This window comes from Pristiophorus japonicus, chromosome 11 (assembly GCF_044704955.1).
Source record: "Pristiophorus japonicus isolate sPriJap1 chromosome 11, sPriJap1.hap1, whole genome shotgun sequence".
NCBI lineage: Eukaryota > Metazoa > Chordata > Chondrichthyes > Pristiophoridae > Pristiophorus > Pristiophorus japonicus.
Window position 1 is genome coordinate 149,014,701 of NC_091987.1, and position 14,149 is coordinate 149,028,849.

The following is a 14,149-nucleotide window of genomic DNA, read 5'->3' on the forward strand; positions in this document are numbered from 1 at the left end:
GTATCCCTGGAGATGGAGCACGCGGTGTCTGCCGGTACACTCGGCAATCCCGGCAACCAAATTTTAATTTGATCTGTTTAATGTCTAAAGTTTAATTTGTTCATTTGTCGGTTTTGGTGTCCCTTTTAATAAGGGGGCATTTGATTTACATTTGATTTACAGGTGCAACTAAAATAGTTGTAGAGCTGTTGAGTTGGGAGTGACTTAGCCAGTCACGTGATGCTCACAAGACTCAATAAAACCCCAGCCAGTTGGGTTCAGGAGATCCACAATGAGGCAGGTGGTTGTGAGTCTAGTGGATGAACTGGAAATGTGTAGTGTGATTTTTAACCCTTTGCTAATAAACCAACTAGTTCTAAATAGCAATGTGTTACTATGAATTCTTAAGCAAAGAACCCTTGAACGGAAGAGGATGGTTAAAGCCAAGGCCCCATTTGGTTGCTCAGGGAGTACTCTCGGTGCCCTAGCCAACATTTATCCCTCAACCAACACCAAAATACAGGCCTTTAAATCTCCTTGTGGCATCTTGCTGTAGCTTTTGCCAACATTATACCCGCGACAACACTTCAGGAGCAATGATTATGGCTGCAAAAAGCTTTGGGACATCCCGAGGACTTAAAAGGTGCTTTATAAATGCAAGTTATTTCATTCTATTCTCCATCAAAGTTCCTACTGTGAATGCCGGAGGATGAGGAAGCGTTGGGGTTAAGGTTGAACAGAGGAAGGTCCCAGAGAATAAACTCCGGAATAGTAAAAGATAAATTAACGGGGAGAACTCTTTCTTCAGGATCTGATGTTTAATTTTCTCTCATAACTGAAGTACCTGGGGGCCGAAATTCAGAGTCTCAGAGACCCGTTAATGCCCGTTTGTGGCGGCCATTGCTAAAAATCGAATGGCCGCCGCTTTGGGGTCAACAGGCCGACCTGACCTAAATTCAGGTCAGGGATTTTTCGGCCTGGACCCTATCCTGCCCGAGTGGTTGCACCACCAATGAAAACAATAAAAAAAATCAATAAAAAATACTTACCCATCGATTTTCACCTAAATCCGTCGATCCTCCGCCGCGTGGTGCCCCCGGCAGATTTTTCTGCCGGTGCACCATCTCCGCACTGAGTTCGGCCCGGCAGCCCGGCCACCCTTAAACGGTAGGGCCCACTGCTGCGGAAGCAATGGAAACAATTTTGCTGGCCAACTTGCCGATCGGTCGGGCTGCCAACGGGCAGCCTGACACCCCCCTCTTGGGTGCCAGGCCGCTGGCCCAGCTGAAACCCTCCCTGGTGGCCCAGTGGACAAAGTTTAAAAAATGGTAGAATCTCTCCCCTTTAACAGAGGGGAGATAGCGCGGTGATACACACACGCTGTGACGTCACCACGACTCCACCGCTGATTGACAGCGGTGGAAGTCCCGACCGACCCATTTTCAGCCAGTCAGCCTGGCTGTCAGTCTAAGGCCCGCCCTCATTATGATCCATTTCCTGTAGGACTTGTCCTGAAAATGGATCTATTCACCGTACCAGGAGTCCCAGCGGTGAGTACCACTCCAAAACTCATAGATGCGCCAGCTTTCTGGTGCACCTGAATTTCGGCCTCCTGATGCATTGACATAAACTGGGGGCAATACTGCCATCTGATGGCTGGATAGAAGTTGAAGTTTGAGATCTGAGGAGAGGTAGTACTTTTCATAAAAACATCCTCATGGAGTTCTCTCCTCATCCATTTCCATTCCATGGGGTTTTTCACCTTCTTTATGTTGCCCTGGGAGATCCAGGACCTCTGGGGCTGAGGGGAGGGGAGTACAGGGGTTACAGAGAACTGGCAGTAGCCAGGGTAGCCCACATTGACGAGGAGGATGGGCCTTCTCCCCCCAGCCTCACTTCCACAGAATCACACAGCACAGAAGGAGGCCATTCAACCAATCGTGCCTGTGATGGTCAAGCTACCCAATTAGTCCCACTTCCCCCGCTCTTTCCCCAGAGCCAGAAATGTTCTCCCCTTCAAATATTTATACAATTCTCTTTTGAAAGTTACTATTGAATCTGCCTCCACCGGTTCAGCCAGTGCATTCCAGATCATCACAACTCCTTGTGTAAAAAAATTCTCCTCATTTTCCCTCTGGTTCTTTTGCCAATTATCTCAAATCTGTGTCCTTTGGTTACTGACCTTCCTACCAATGGAAATAGATTCTTCCTATCTACACTATCATAACCCCTCATAAATTTGATGCCTCCTTTAAATCTTCTCTTAACCTTCCCTGCTCCATGAACAACCCCAGCTTCTCTAGTCTCTCCACATAATTGAAGTCCTTCATCCCTGGTACCATTCTGGTAAATCTCTTCTGTGCCATCTCCAAGGCTTGGACGTCCTCCCTAAAGTGTGTTACCTAGAATTGAACACAGTACTCCAGCTGAGATCTAACCAGTGTGAAGCAACGCTTCGATTTCAAAATTCTCATCCTTATTTTCAAATCCCTCCATGGCCTCACCCCTCCCTATCTCTGTAATCTCCTCCAGCCCCACAGCCCCGCGAGATGTCTGCGCTCCTCTAATTCTGCCCTCCTGAGCATCCCTGATTATACTCGCTCAACCATTGGTGGCTGTGCCTTCTGTTGCCTGGGCCCCAAGCTCTGGAACTCCCTCCCTAAACCTCTCCGCCTCTCTACCTCTTTTTCCTCCTTCAAGACGCTTCTTAAAACATACTTGTCACCTGCCCTAATTTCTCCTTATGTCACTTGATGTCAAATTTTTAATCTCATAATACTCCTGTGAAGCGCCTTGGGACGTTTCACTGTGTTAAAGGCGCTATATAAATACAATGGTTTAACATAACTTCCTAGCTTTTGTACTGTATTCCTTTATGAATCAAAGGTGCAGTGTGTTTTTTTAACAACCTTATCAACTTGTCCTGCCACCTTCAAAGATTTGTGTACTTACACGACTGTAATGTATTTGCTTCATGGGTTCTTTGCTTAAGAATTCATAGCAACACATTGCTATTAAGAACTAGTTGGTTTATTAGCAAATGTTTAACAATCGCACTAAACATTACCAGTTCATCCACCAGGCTCACAACTGCATGCCTCATCATGGATGACCTAGACCCAACTGACTGGAGTTTTATTGAGTCTTGTAACCATCACGTGACTGGCTAAGCCACTCCCAAAGCAACAGCTCTACAAACCTGTGAGCATACGTGTAGGTGCATACATTACAGCGCCCAGGCCTCTCTGTTCCTGCACCCCATTTAAAATTGTACCATTTAGTTTATATTGCCTTTCCTCATTCTTCCTACCAAAATGCATCACTTATTTTCTCATCAGACTGTGGAAAGACACTTGTCATTGGGACTAGTGTTAGGATCACCACCCCCCCATCCGGAGGAAAGGTTCTGGGAGAGGGCAGCCTGAAGAAACATGAAGGCAATTTATTATCCTTCTATTGCTTTGCACATTTAAAGGCGTTAAATGTGGGAGCTTCCTGTGCACAAATTGGCTGGCGTGTTCCCTGCATTACAACAGTGACTACATTCCAAAAGTACTTCATTGGTTGTAAAGCACTTTGGGATGTCCGGTGGTGGTGAAAGGCATTTTATAAATCCAAGTCTTTCTATTACATTTTTGAATAAAGATTACAAAATCTTTCCTACCACCTTTGATAGCTAATTGGTATATAGTTCCCTGGACATGTTCTATTTCCCTTTTTAATATAGGAATGACATTCGCTACCCACCAGTCCTCTGGCATTATTCCCTTTTCAGTTAATTTTTATCGGACATGCCAGCTGCCAATGCAATAAAGCAGGTGTGCATGCACAGTTTCATTGGTTGCCCTTGCCGGATATCGTGAGAGAATTGCAGGTTCTCTAATGTAACTTGAAGATAATACGAGAATGTTGTCAGCTTGCTGTGGTTGTGAAAGGTGCTATATAAATGCAAATCTTTCTTTTTCCTCAGCTTCTTTAAATATGCACAGAATGAAACAGATAGCTTTTTACAACAATCCAGCAGTTTTAAGATCACCATTACTGTTATTATTCCAGATTTATTTAATTAACTGAACTTAAATTCCCCAGCTGCTGTGGGGGATTTGAACTTGTGTCTCTGGATCATTAGTGCAGGGCTCTGGAATACTAGCCCTGTAACATAACCACTGTGCTACCACGCCTGACATCCTTGGCCGTAAAGCACTTTGGGACATCCGGAGGTCGTGAATGGCGCTATATAAATGCAAGTTCTTTCTTTCTATATATACGACTTACAATTGATGTTTATCTCTTTATATATTACAGTAGGGAAGGATATTCAATGATTACACCAAATATGAGCAGGAGATCACAGCTGCAGCAGTGTAAGTATTTAAATAAAGAAAATGATGCATTTTAACTCACCCCATCTGCTGATGAAACCTTCATCCTCACTCTCCTGGCTGGTCTCCCATCTTTCACCCTCCATAAACTTGGGATCAGCTAGAGCTCTGCTACCCTTATCCTGGCTCATACCAAGTCCCGTTCACCCATCACCCCGAGCTTTCTGTCCTACATCGGCTCCTGGTCCAATAATCGCTTCAAATGTAAAATCCTCATCCTTGTGTTCAAATCCTCCCATGGCCTCACCCCTCCCTATCTCTCTAATCTCTTCCATCCCTGCAACCCCCTGAGATCTCTGCTCTCCTCCAAATCTGGCCACTTGAGTATTCCCGATTTTAATCGCTCCACCATTGGGTGGCCGTGCCTTCAGCTGCCTTGGCCCGAGGCTCTAGAATTCCCTGTCTGAACCTCTTTGCCTTACTACCTCTCAATCCTCCTTTAAGACGCTCCTTAAAGCCGATCCCTTTGACCAAACCTGTCCTAATATCTCCTTATGTGGCACGGTGTCAAATGTTGTTTGATAATGCTCCTGTGAAGCGCCTTGGGATGTGTTCACTACATCAAAGGCGCTATATAAATGTTGTCTATACTGATCCTAAGGCCACCAGCCGACTGAGATGTGTGAAAGAAGGTTATAGCAACTGAGTGGCCAATTTTAGTCCGCTTCCAGCCAATGAAGTTGGGTTGCACGGAATTGGCCATAGTCAAATGACCACCACTAAAAGGCACAAAAAGTCGGATCAGGAAGCTTGAAGGGTTTGGTTATGGAGAGGCAACAGGTCTGCTCATACCGTCCGGCTAATAATTCTTAGCGAATGAATGCAAGCCTGTCGCGTGCTGTTTATTGGGTGCATCCAGCCAGGCATGGAATAACACAAATACTCTTCATTGCAGTGGCAAACAAAGAACTGGAGGAGCTGAAACAATGGAAGGAAACTCACAGGCCTGGTCCAATCAACGTGACTCCCACACAGTTAGGTAAGGAAATGGGGGCCAGGCAGGAAACGGCCCACTTCACAGATTCCATTCAGCAGTTGCAGTGAGGGAGGGTGAATCCTGCTTTCAGTGGGGTGTTTGCTTGATTTAATTGGCAAAGTGTTTCCTTGCTGTGACCCGACCAGTTTGTTCCGTCCGTTCATTGTTCTTTTACCGTGGTTGATGTGGGGCAACTCCACATCGGCTAGACAACCCACCGTGTGGATGATACTGGCTCACCTGCGGTTAACTCCACATAATATCGGGAAGTTGGTCTTTGTGAACCCGTGTGTCAAAAGAATGGATACAAGTCTTGGAGTTGGATTTTTGGTTGTCTAACACCTCAGTTAGCGACCAGAAGGATTAATGCGAGCGTTAGAGCTTAGCGATCGGGCTCATTAGAGGTCACCATGGGCGCAAATCAGTAGCGCCTGGCTGCTGACGATCGCTCCGATCAGGACATATTCCTGGTGCAACGCCCATGCTTGCGCCCCGGTTGGTAAATTCGGTGCGTGCACCTCATTTAGCGCCCGCCAATAACAGCATCTGAAAAAACAGTGGGTGCAGGCTTGCATAGTCGTTAACTGATGGCTACTTAAAGGGATGAGGAAGTGCTTCCGTCGGAGGTCACAGTCAGTGCAACGTTTACACACAGCACCGTGCGTGAGCCTCCCAGTTTGCAGCGGCAGATCGAAATAAGTGTTCACCTTGAGAAAAGGTGATTTTGAAAACTTTATTGGGCGCATTACTATGCCGCACCTTTAAGACTCGGCTTTTCCCGGGATCTGAATCGGAGTTTCGCGCATGCGCAATGGGTCCTCAAAATGTAATGACCAGCCTTCCGTTAGCGCCCCCTACCCCCCACAGCTCTGATGTGCAATGGCTGATTTAGCGCCCGGTCAGCTCTTCGACCGAATCTGGCGAATTTCTGGGCGTGGGGGTTGCAAACGGTTTCAATGCGCTAAAAGTACCGCTCCGCCTGGATTAACGCCACAACAGAGGCGCAACTGAATTTCTCCCCCTTGATATTTGAGACATTAAAAGCAGTGGTTTGGAACTGTAATCTCTCCCTGTTCAAACAAAGAGGCTCAAATATCGCTCTCTGCGTGTGATAGTGGCCAGGAAAAACTCATACAGAAGGCAGGCGTGAAGGCATGACCAACCAAGTACTGTCGGGAAGCGACCTGTGCGGAGGAACCTTAAATCGCTATTCGGAGTTATTTTTTATGTAGCGTAATGAACCCATGTGGGCGTCCTCATTGTGTTTAAATAAGGTAATTTTACCAATTTGGGAAGCTGTGCTGATTGAGAATGAAGGTGCGTGTCCCAGTTTCTGATCCTGTGCTCCTGGGACTGGGAGGGAGGGGAGGGGCATGGTTCCCCACTGGGAACACCAGTTACGCTCTATATTACACCAGTGCTTTCAGGTTCCTCAAGATTGTGCTATGCATAGGCTTGGCAGCTCCAGTTGGACATATTGCTGGAGGTTTCATCACATGACCGCCAGCCTCCAACTGCCCCGCCCCCAACTCCCGCCATAGGTCGCCCGACATGTCCATCCTCGCAGCACACCAGCTTCCCACAGCCAATCGGAAAGTGATTGGCTGCCAATCAGGAATCATCCAAACAATCTTTTTCCCCCCATCTATTTTTATAAATAATGAACAAACGTGTTGAAAGACTTTTTTTTTATAAACATAGAGGGAGAAATGCGGTATCGCCCCTTTTGTTGGCGGTGAGCAGGTAACCGAGCCAAGGCGGGACTTTCTGCACCTGGCACAGAAGTCCTGCCCCGGCCACGAAATTCCAGTCACCGCATCCTCACAGGAAGCGGAGCGCAGTGCCCGTGTTGCACTTCCTTTTGGGGCGGATTCGGGGGCGCTACCCTGGTGCATCACAGACACCTCGCGGCCTCTCCACAACGCTGACGCCTTTCAATGTCCCACCCCCTTCCGTAAAAGGGGAGGGACGCTGCGAGCTCTGCAAGCCCTTCAATGGGCCTCCACTAGGCTGCCAGGGCTAAGGGAATGCCGTGGCCCCAGCATGGCAGCGAGATAGAAACATAGAAAATAGGTGCAGGAGTAGGCCATTCGGCCCTTCGAGCCTGCACCACCATTCAATAAGATCATGGCTGATCATTCCCTCAGTACCCCTTTCCTGCTTTCTCTCCATACCCCTTAATCCCCTTAACCGTAAGGGCCATATCTAACTCCCTCTTGAATATATCCAATCAACTGGCATCAATAACTCTCTGCGGTAGGGAATTCCACAGGTTAACAACTCTCTGAGTGAAGAAGTTCCTCCTCATCTCAGTCCTAAATGGCTTACCCCTTATCCTAAGACTGTGTCCCCTGGTTCTGGACTTCCCCAATATCGGGAACATTCTTCCTGCATCTAACCTGTCCAGTCCCATCAGAATCTTGTAAATTTCTATGAGATCCCCTCTCATCCTTCTAAACTCCAGTGTATAAAGGCCCAGTTGATCCAGTCTCTCCTCATACGTCAGTCCAGCCATCCCGGGAATCAGTCTGGTGAACCTTCGCTGCACTCCCTCAATAGCAAGAACGTCCTTCCTCAGATTAGGAGCCCAAAACTGAACACAATATTCCAGGTGAGGCCTCACCAAGGCCCTGTACAACTGCAGTAAGACCTCCCTGCTTCTATACTCAAATCACCTAGCCATGAAGGCTAACATACCATTTGCCTTCTTCACCGCCTGCTGTACCTGCATGTCAACTTTCAATGACTGATGAACCATGTCACCCAGGTCACGTTGCACCTCCCCCTTTCCTAATCTGCTGCCATTCAGATAATATTCTGTCTTCATGTTTTTGCCCCCAAAGTGGATAACCTCACATTTATCCACATTATATTGCATCTGCCATGCATTTGCCCACTCACCTAAACTGTCCAAGTCACCCTGCAGCCTTTTAGTGTCCTCCTCACAACTCACACCGCCACCTAGCTTAGTGTCGTCTGCAAACGTGGAGATATTAAACTCAATTCCTTCATCTAAATCATTAATGTATATTGTAAAGAGCTGGAGTCCCAGCACTGAGCCCTGCGGTACTCCACTAGTCACTGCCTGGCATTCTGAAAAGGACCCATTAATCCCGACTCTCTGCTTCCTGTCTGCCAACCAGTTTTCTATCCACATCAGTATATTACCCCCAATACCGTGTGCTTTGATTTTGCAGACCAATCTCTTATGTGGGACCTTGTCAAAAGCCTTTTGAAAGTCCAAATACACCACATCCACTGGTTTTCTCTTGTCCACTCTACCAGTTACATCCTCAAAAAATTCCAGAAGATTTGTCAAGCATGATTTCCCTTTCATAAATCCATGCTGACTTGGACCGATCCTGTCACTGCTTTCCAAATGCGCTGCTATTTCATCTTTAATAATTGATTCCAACATTTTCCCCACGACTGATGTCAGGCTAACCGGTCTATAATTACCCGTTTTCTCTCTCCCTCCTTTTTTAAAAAGTGGTGTTACATTAGCTACCCTCCAGTCCATAGGAACTGATTCAGAGGCAACAGTCTGTTGGAAAATGATCACCAATGCATCCACTATTTCTATGGCCACTTCCTTAAGTACTCTGGGATGCAGACTATCAGGCCCCGGGGATTTATCGGCCTTCAATCCTATCAATTTCCCTAATACAATTTCACACTTTATAAGGATATCCTTCAGTTCCTCCTTCTCACTAGACCCTCGGTCCCCTAGTATTTCCAGAAGGTTATTTGTGTCTTCCTTCGTGAAAACAGAACCAAAGTATTTATTTAACTGGTCTGCCATTTCTTTGTTCCCCATTATAAATTCACCTGAATCTTACTGCAAGGGACCTACGTTTGTTTTTACTAATCTTTTTCTCTTCACATATCTATAGAAGCTTTTGCAGCCAGTTTTTATGTTCCCAGCAAGCTTCCTCTCATACTCTATTTTCCCCCTCCTAATTAAACCCTTTGTCCTCCTCTGATGTATTACAAAATTCTCACAGTCCCCAGGTTTGCTGCTTTTTCTGGCCAATTTATATGCCTCTTTCTTGGATTTAACACTATCCTTAATTTCCCTTGTTAGCCACGTTTAAGCCACCTTCCCAGTTTTATTTTTACTCCAGACAGGGATGTACAATTATTGAAGTTCATTCATGCGATCGTTAAATGTCTGCCATTGCCTATCCACCGTCAACTCTTTAAGTATCATTCGGCAGTCTATTCTAGCCAAGTCACGTCTCATACCATCGAAGTTACCTTTCCCCAAGTTCAGGACCCTAGTCTCTGAATTAACTGTGTCACTCTCCTTCTTAATAAAGAGTTCTACCATTTTATGGTCACTCTTCCCCAAGGGGCCTCGCACAACAAGATTGTTAATTATTCCTTTCTCATTACACATCACCCAGTCTAGGATGACCAGCCCTCTAGTTGTTTCCTCGACATATTAGTCTAGAAAACCATCGCTAATACACTCCAGGAAATCCTCCTCCATCGCATTGCTACCAGTTTGGTTAGCCCAGTCAATATGTAGATTAAAGTCGCCCATGATAACTGCTGTACCTTTATTGCACGTATCCCTAATTTCTTGTTTGATGCTGTCCCCATCCTCATTACTACTGTTTTGTGGTCTGTACACAACTCTCACTAGCGTCTTCTGCCCTTTGGTATTCCATAGCTCCACCCATACAGATTCCACATCATCCAAGCTAATGTCCTTCCTTACTATTGCATTTATTTCCTCTTTAACCAGCAACGCCACTCCACCTCCTTTTCCTTTCTGTCTGTCCTTCCTAAATTTTGAATACCCCTGGATGTTGAGTTCCCAGCCTTGGTCACCCTGGAGCCATGTCTCCGTGATGCCAATTATATCATATCCATTAACTGCTATCTGCGCAGTTAATTTGTCCACCTTATTCCAAATACTCCTCGCATTGAGGCACAGAGCCTTCAAGCTTGTCTTTTTAACACCCTTTGCCCCTTTAGGATTTTCCTGTAATTTGGCCCTTTTTGTTTTTTGCCTTCGATTTCCCTGCCCTCCACTTTTACTTGTCTTCTTTCTATCTTTTACTTCTGCTCCCATTCTACTTGCCTCTGTCTCCCTGCATAGGTTCCCATCCCCCTGCCATATTAGTTTAACCCCTCCCCAACAGCACTAGCAAACACTCCCCCTAGGACATTGGTTCCGGTCCTGCCCAGGTGCAGACCGTCTGGTTTATACTGGTCCCACCTCCCCCAGAACCGGTTCCAATGTCCCAGGAATTTGAATCCCTCCCTTCTGCACAACTTCTCAAGCCATGTATTCATCTGAGCTATCCTGCAATTCCTACTCTGACTAGCACGTGGCACTGGTAGCAATCCTGAGATTACTGAGGTGGAGTGTCGGGCTGCACGATCATGGCCCGGAGCCCCCAGAAAGAAGCGGATTGGAGCCCGACATGTAATGGGGGGGGGACTATAAAAGGTGGCAGTGTGCAGCGCAGTGCCCCTCCCCTTTGAGGTTCGACCCGCGATGGGTAATCGGCCTGGTTCATCACGCGCAAGGCTGAGCTTCATGGGTGGAAAAGGGCTCGGTGCACATGCCGATGATGTCATCGCGGAGGCATAGTAGCCCGGTGTGCTTCCAGCGGGAGCACGTCGCTACTGCACTCAACCTTCTGCTGACTCCCGCGTTATTCCACGGGGAGCCGGTCGCGTTCCCTTCCCCCGGGCGAAAGAGGCGCAGAACAGGGAATTACTGCCCCATATTTTTTATTGCCCCTGTGATGTTTCCACTGGGTTGCTCCAGGCAGTGTTTTGGATACTCGCGGGCAATCCCGGATGGACCCCAGCTATACAGGCAGCTGCAGGCCAAATATTAAAGTGCGCTCTGTGGTGAACCCCGGTGGCTGGCTGGGGAACAGCCCTTTTCACGCTGGAGATTGGAGCTGGAGCAGGCAACACGCCACTCCCACTGACGATACCAGGCAGCTGCGCTGGCGCACGAACGCACCAACATTAGCCTCCTCGACCAGGCCAACATCCCCAGCATCGATGCACTGACCACACTCGACCAGCTCCATTGGGCAGGCCACATTGTCCGCATGCCTGACACGAGACTCCCAATACAAGCGCTCTACTCAGAACTCCTTCATGGCAAACGAGCCAAAGGTAGGCAAAGGAAACGTTACAGGGACACCCTCAAAGCCTCCCTGATAAAGTGCAACATCCCCACTGACACCTGGGAATCCCTGGCCAAATACCGTCCAAAGTGGAGGAAGTGCATCCGGGAAGGCGCTGAGCACCTCGAGGCTCGTTGCTGAGAGCATGCAGAAATCAAGTGTAGGCAGTGGAAGGAGCATGCGGCAAACCAGACTCCCCACCTACCCTTTCCCTCAACGACTGCCTGTCCCACCTGTGACAGAAACTATAATTCCCTTATTGGACTGTTCAGTCACCTAAGAACTCATTTTTAGAGTGGAAGCAAGTCTTCCTCGATTTCGAGGGACTGCCTATGATGATGACCAGGCAGCTCCGGTGCAATATAAAGGCACTTTTACTGTCTGCCAATTTCTGGGGCTTCCTGAGCCAATTGTCCTGCCTAATCTGAGTGAACATAAGAACTAGGAGCAGGAGTAGGCCATTCGGCCCCTCGAGCCTGCTCCGCCATTCAGTGAAATCATGGCTGATCGTCTACCTCAACTCCACTTTCTGCACTGTCCCGATATCCCTTGATTCATTTAAAATCCAAAAATATATCGATCTCTGTCTTGGGGAGGGTATTTTGTTAGGAATTTTGTCCTATATTCCAATGGAAAATTAACATTTCCCTTGGGAACTTTGTCCTTGTTGAGAAAAATATAGGGGCAACTTTCACCCCTTCAGTCCAAGAATAGCAATGCTAGACTCCCCAGGGAGAGAGCCATGCTTGCTGGGACCACCCGTTGGGAATGGGATCACTGCACTGTAACACAGCTGAGTCTCTGACCCGTAGATATGATGCTCCATACTGAGACCTGGAATCACTCAATGGGCTCCTTTAGCCTATCCCACCCACGCCCAGTTCCCCAGCCTTCATTAACCCAAATCTGGCCCTTCTCCACTAAAGTAACACCCCCTACTAATAACTAATGTGTTTCTGTTCCACTGTTACATTTACATCAAACTACCCTCCAATTTCTACAATGTTTAAGACCATTAGTCCTGCCCATTATTATCCTGTATTTGAAATATTCAGATTGACAAAATCAATGGCCCTGAAATTGAGGCCTCTCCGGGTACGTATGTACCTATTTAAAAAAGGAGGCAGACAAAAATCAGGAAACTATAGACCGGTTAGCTGGAATTCTTTGAAGATGTAATGAACAAGGTGGATAAAGGGGAACCAGTGGTTGTGGTGTATTTGGACTTCCAGAAGGCATTTGACAAGGTGCCACATAAAAGGTTACTGCACAAGATAAAAGTTCACGGGGTTGGGGGTAATATATTAGCATGGATAGAGGATTGGCTAACTAACAGAAAACAGAGAGTCGGGATAAATGGTTCATTCTCGGGTTGGCAATCTGTAACTAGTGGGATGCCATAGTGCTGGGACTCCAGCTATTTACAATCTGTATTAATGAGTTGGAAGAAGGGACCGAGTGTAAGGTAGCCAAGTTTGCTGACGATATAAAGATGGGAGGAAAAGCAATGTGTGAGGAGGACACAAACAAATCTGCAAAAGAACATAGACAGGCTAAGTGAGTGGGAAAACATTTGGCATATAGAGTATAATGTTGGAAAGTGTGAGGTTATGCACTTTGGCAGAAAAAATTCAATGAGCAAGTTATTATTTAAATGGAGAAAGATTGCAAAGTGCCGCAGTACAGCGGGACCTGGGGGTACTTGTGCATGAAACACATGCAGGTACAGCAAGTGATCAGGAAAGCCAATGGAATCTTGGCCTTTGCTACAAACGGAATGGAATATAAAAGCAGAGAAGTCTTGTTACAGCTATACAGGGTATTGGTGAGGCCACACCTGGAATACTGTGTGCAGTTTTGGTTTCCATATTTACGAAAGGATATACTTGTTTTGGAGGCAGTTCAGAGAAGGTTCACTAGGTTGATTCCAGAAATGAGGGGGTTGACGTATGAGGAAAGGTTGAGTAGTTTGGGCCTCTACTCATTGGAATTCAGAAGAATGGGAGGTGATCTTATCGAAACGTGTAAGATTATGAGGGGGCTTGACAAGGTGGATGTAGAGAGGATGTTTCCACTGATAGGGGAGACTAGAACTAGAGGCCATAATCTTAGATAAAGGGGACACCCATTTAAAACTGAGATGAGGAGAAATTTCTTCTCTGAGGTTTGTAAATCTGTGGAATTCGTTGCCTCAGAGAGCTGTGGAAGCTGGGACATTGAATAAATTTATGACAGAAATAGACAGTTTCTTAAACGATAAGGGGTTATGGGGAGCGGGCAGGGAAGTGGAGCTGAGTCCATGATCGGATCAGTCATGATCGTATTAAATGGCGGAGCAGGCTCGAGGGCCCATATGGTCTACTCCTGCTCCTATTTCTTATAGTCTTATGTTCTTACCATTGAGACCTCGCAAGTTCTGGGATTAGGCACATGAAGCGTATGCGCCGAAATCCGGCACTTGCGAGATCCAACGCATCCCCGCGAGAGGGCCTTCCCGGGCGGAGATTTGGGCTATTTGCCCAACTCCTGCCCAGCGAATGTCCTTCAAACTCTTACACCTTGTAAAAGCAAGCGTAAGGCCCGCTTTTACCAGTGTAAGAGTTTTATAAGGTAGACAAATAAAATGTTATCAATAATTTTTATATTAAAAACCC

General features: G+C 46.8%; 1 protein-coding gene across 4 annotated transcripts in view; it reads left to right on the plus strand.

The window, feature by feature from the left end:
• Window positions 1–14,149, plus strand: part of epsti1 (epithelial stromal interaction 1) — a 67,993-nt gene that overhangs the window by 23,827 nt on the left and 30,017 nt on the right. For 3 of the 4 annotated variants that reach the window (XM_070893085.1, XM_070893086.1, XM_070893088.1), the window contains exons 2-3: window positions 4,285–4,343; window positions 5,257–5,340. In XM_070893085.1, the coding sequence (XP_070749186.1) occupies window positions 4,285–4,343; window positions 5,257–5,340 (143 nt within the window). The remainder of the gene's footprint in view (window positions 1–4,284; window positions 4,344–5,256; window positions 5,341–14,149) is intronic. The other variant, XM_070893087.1, reaches the window with a different exon arrangement.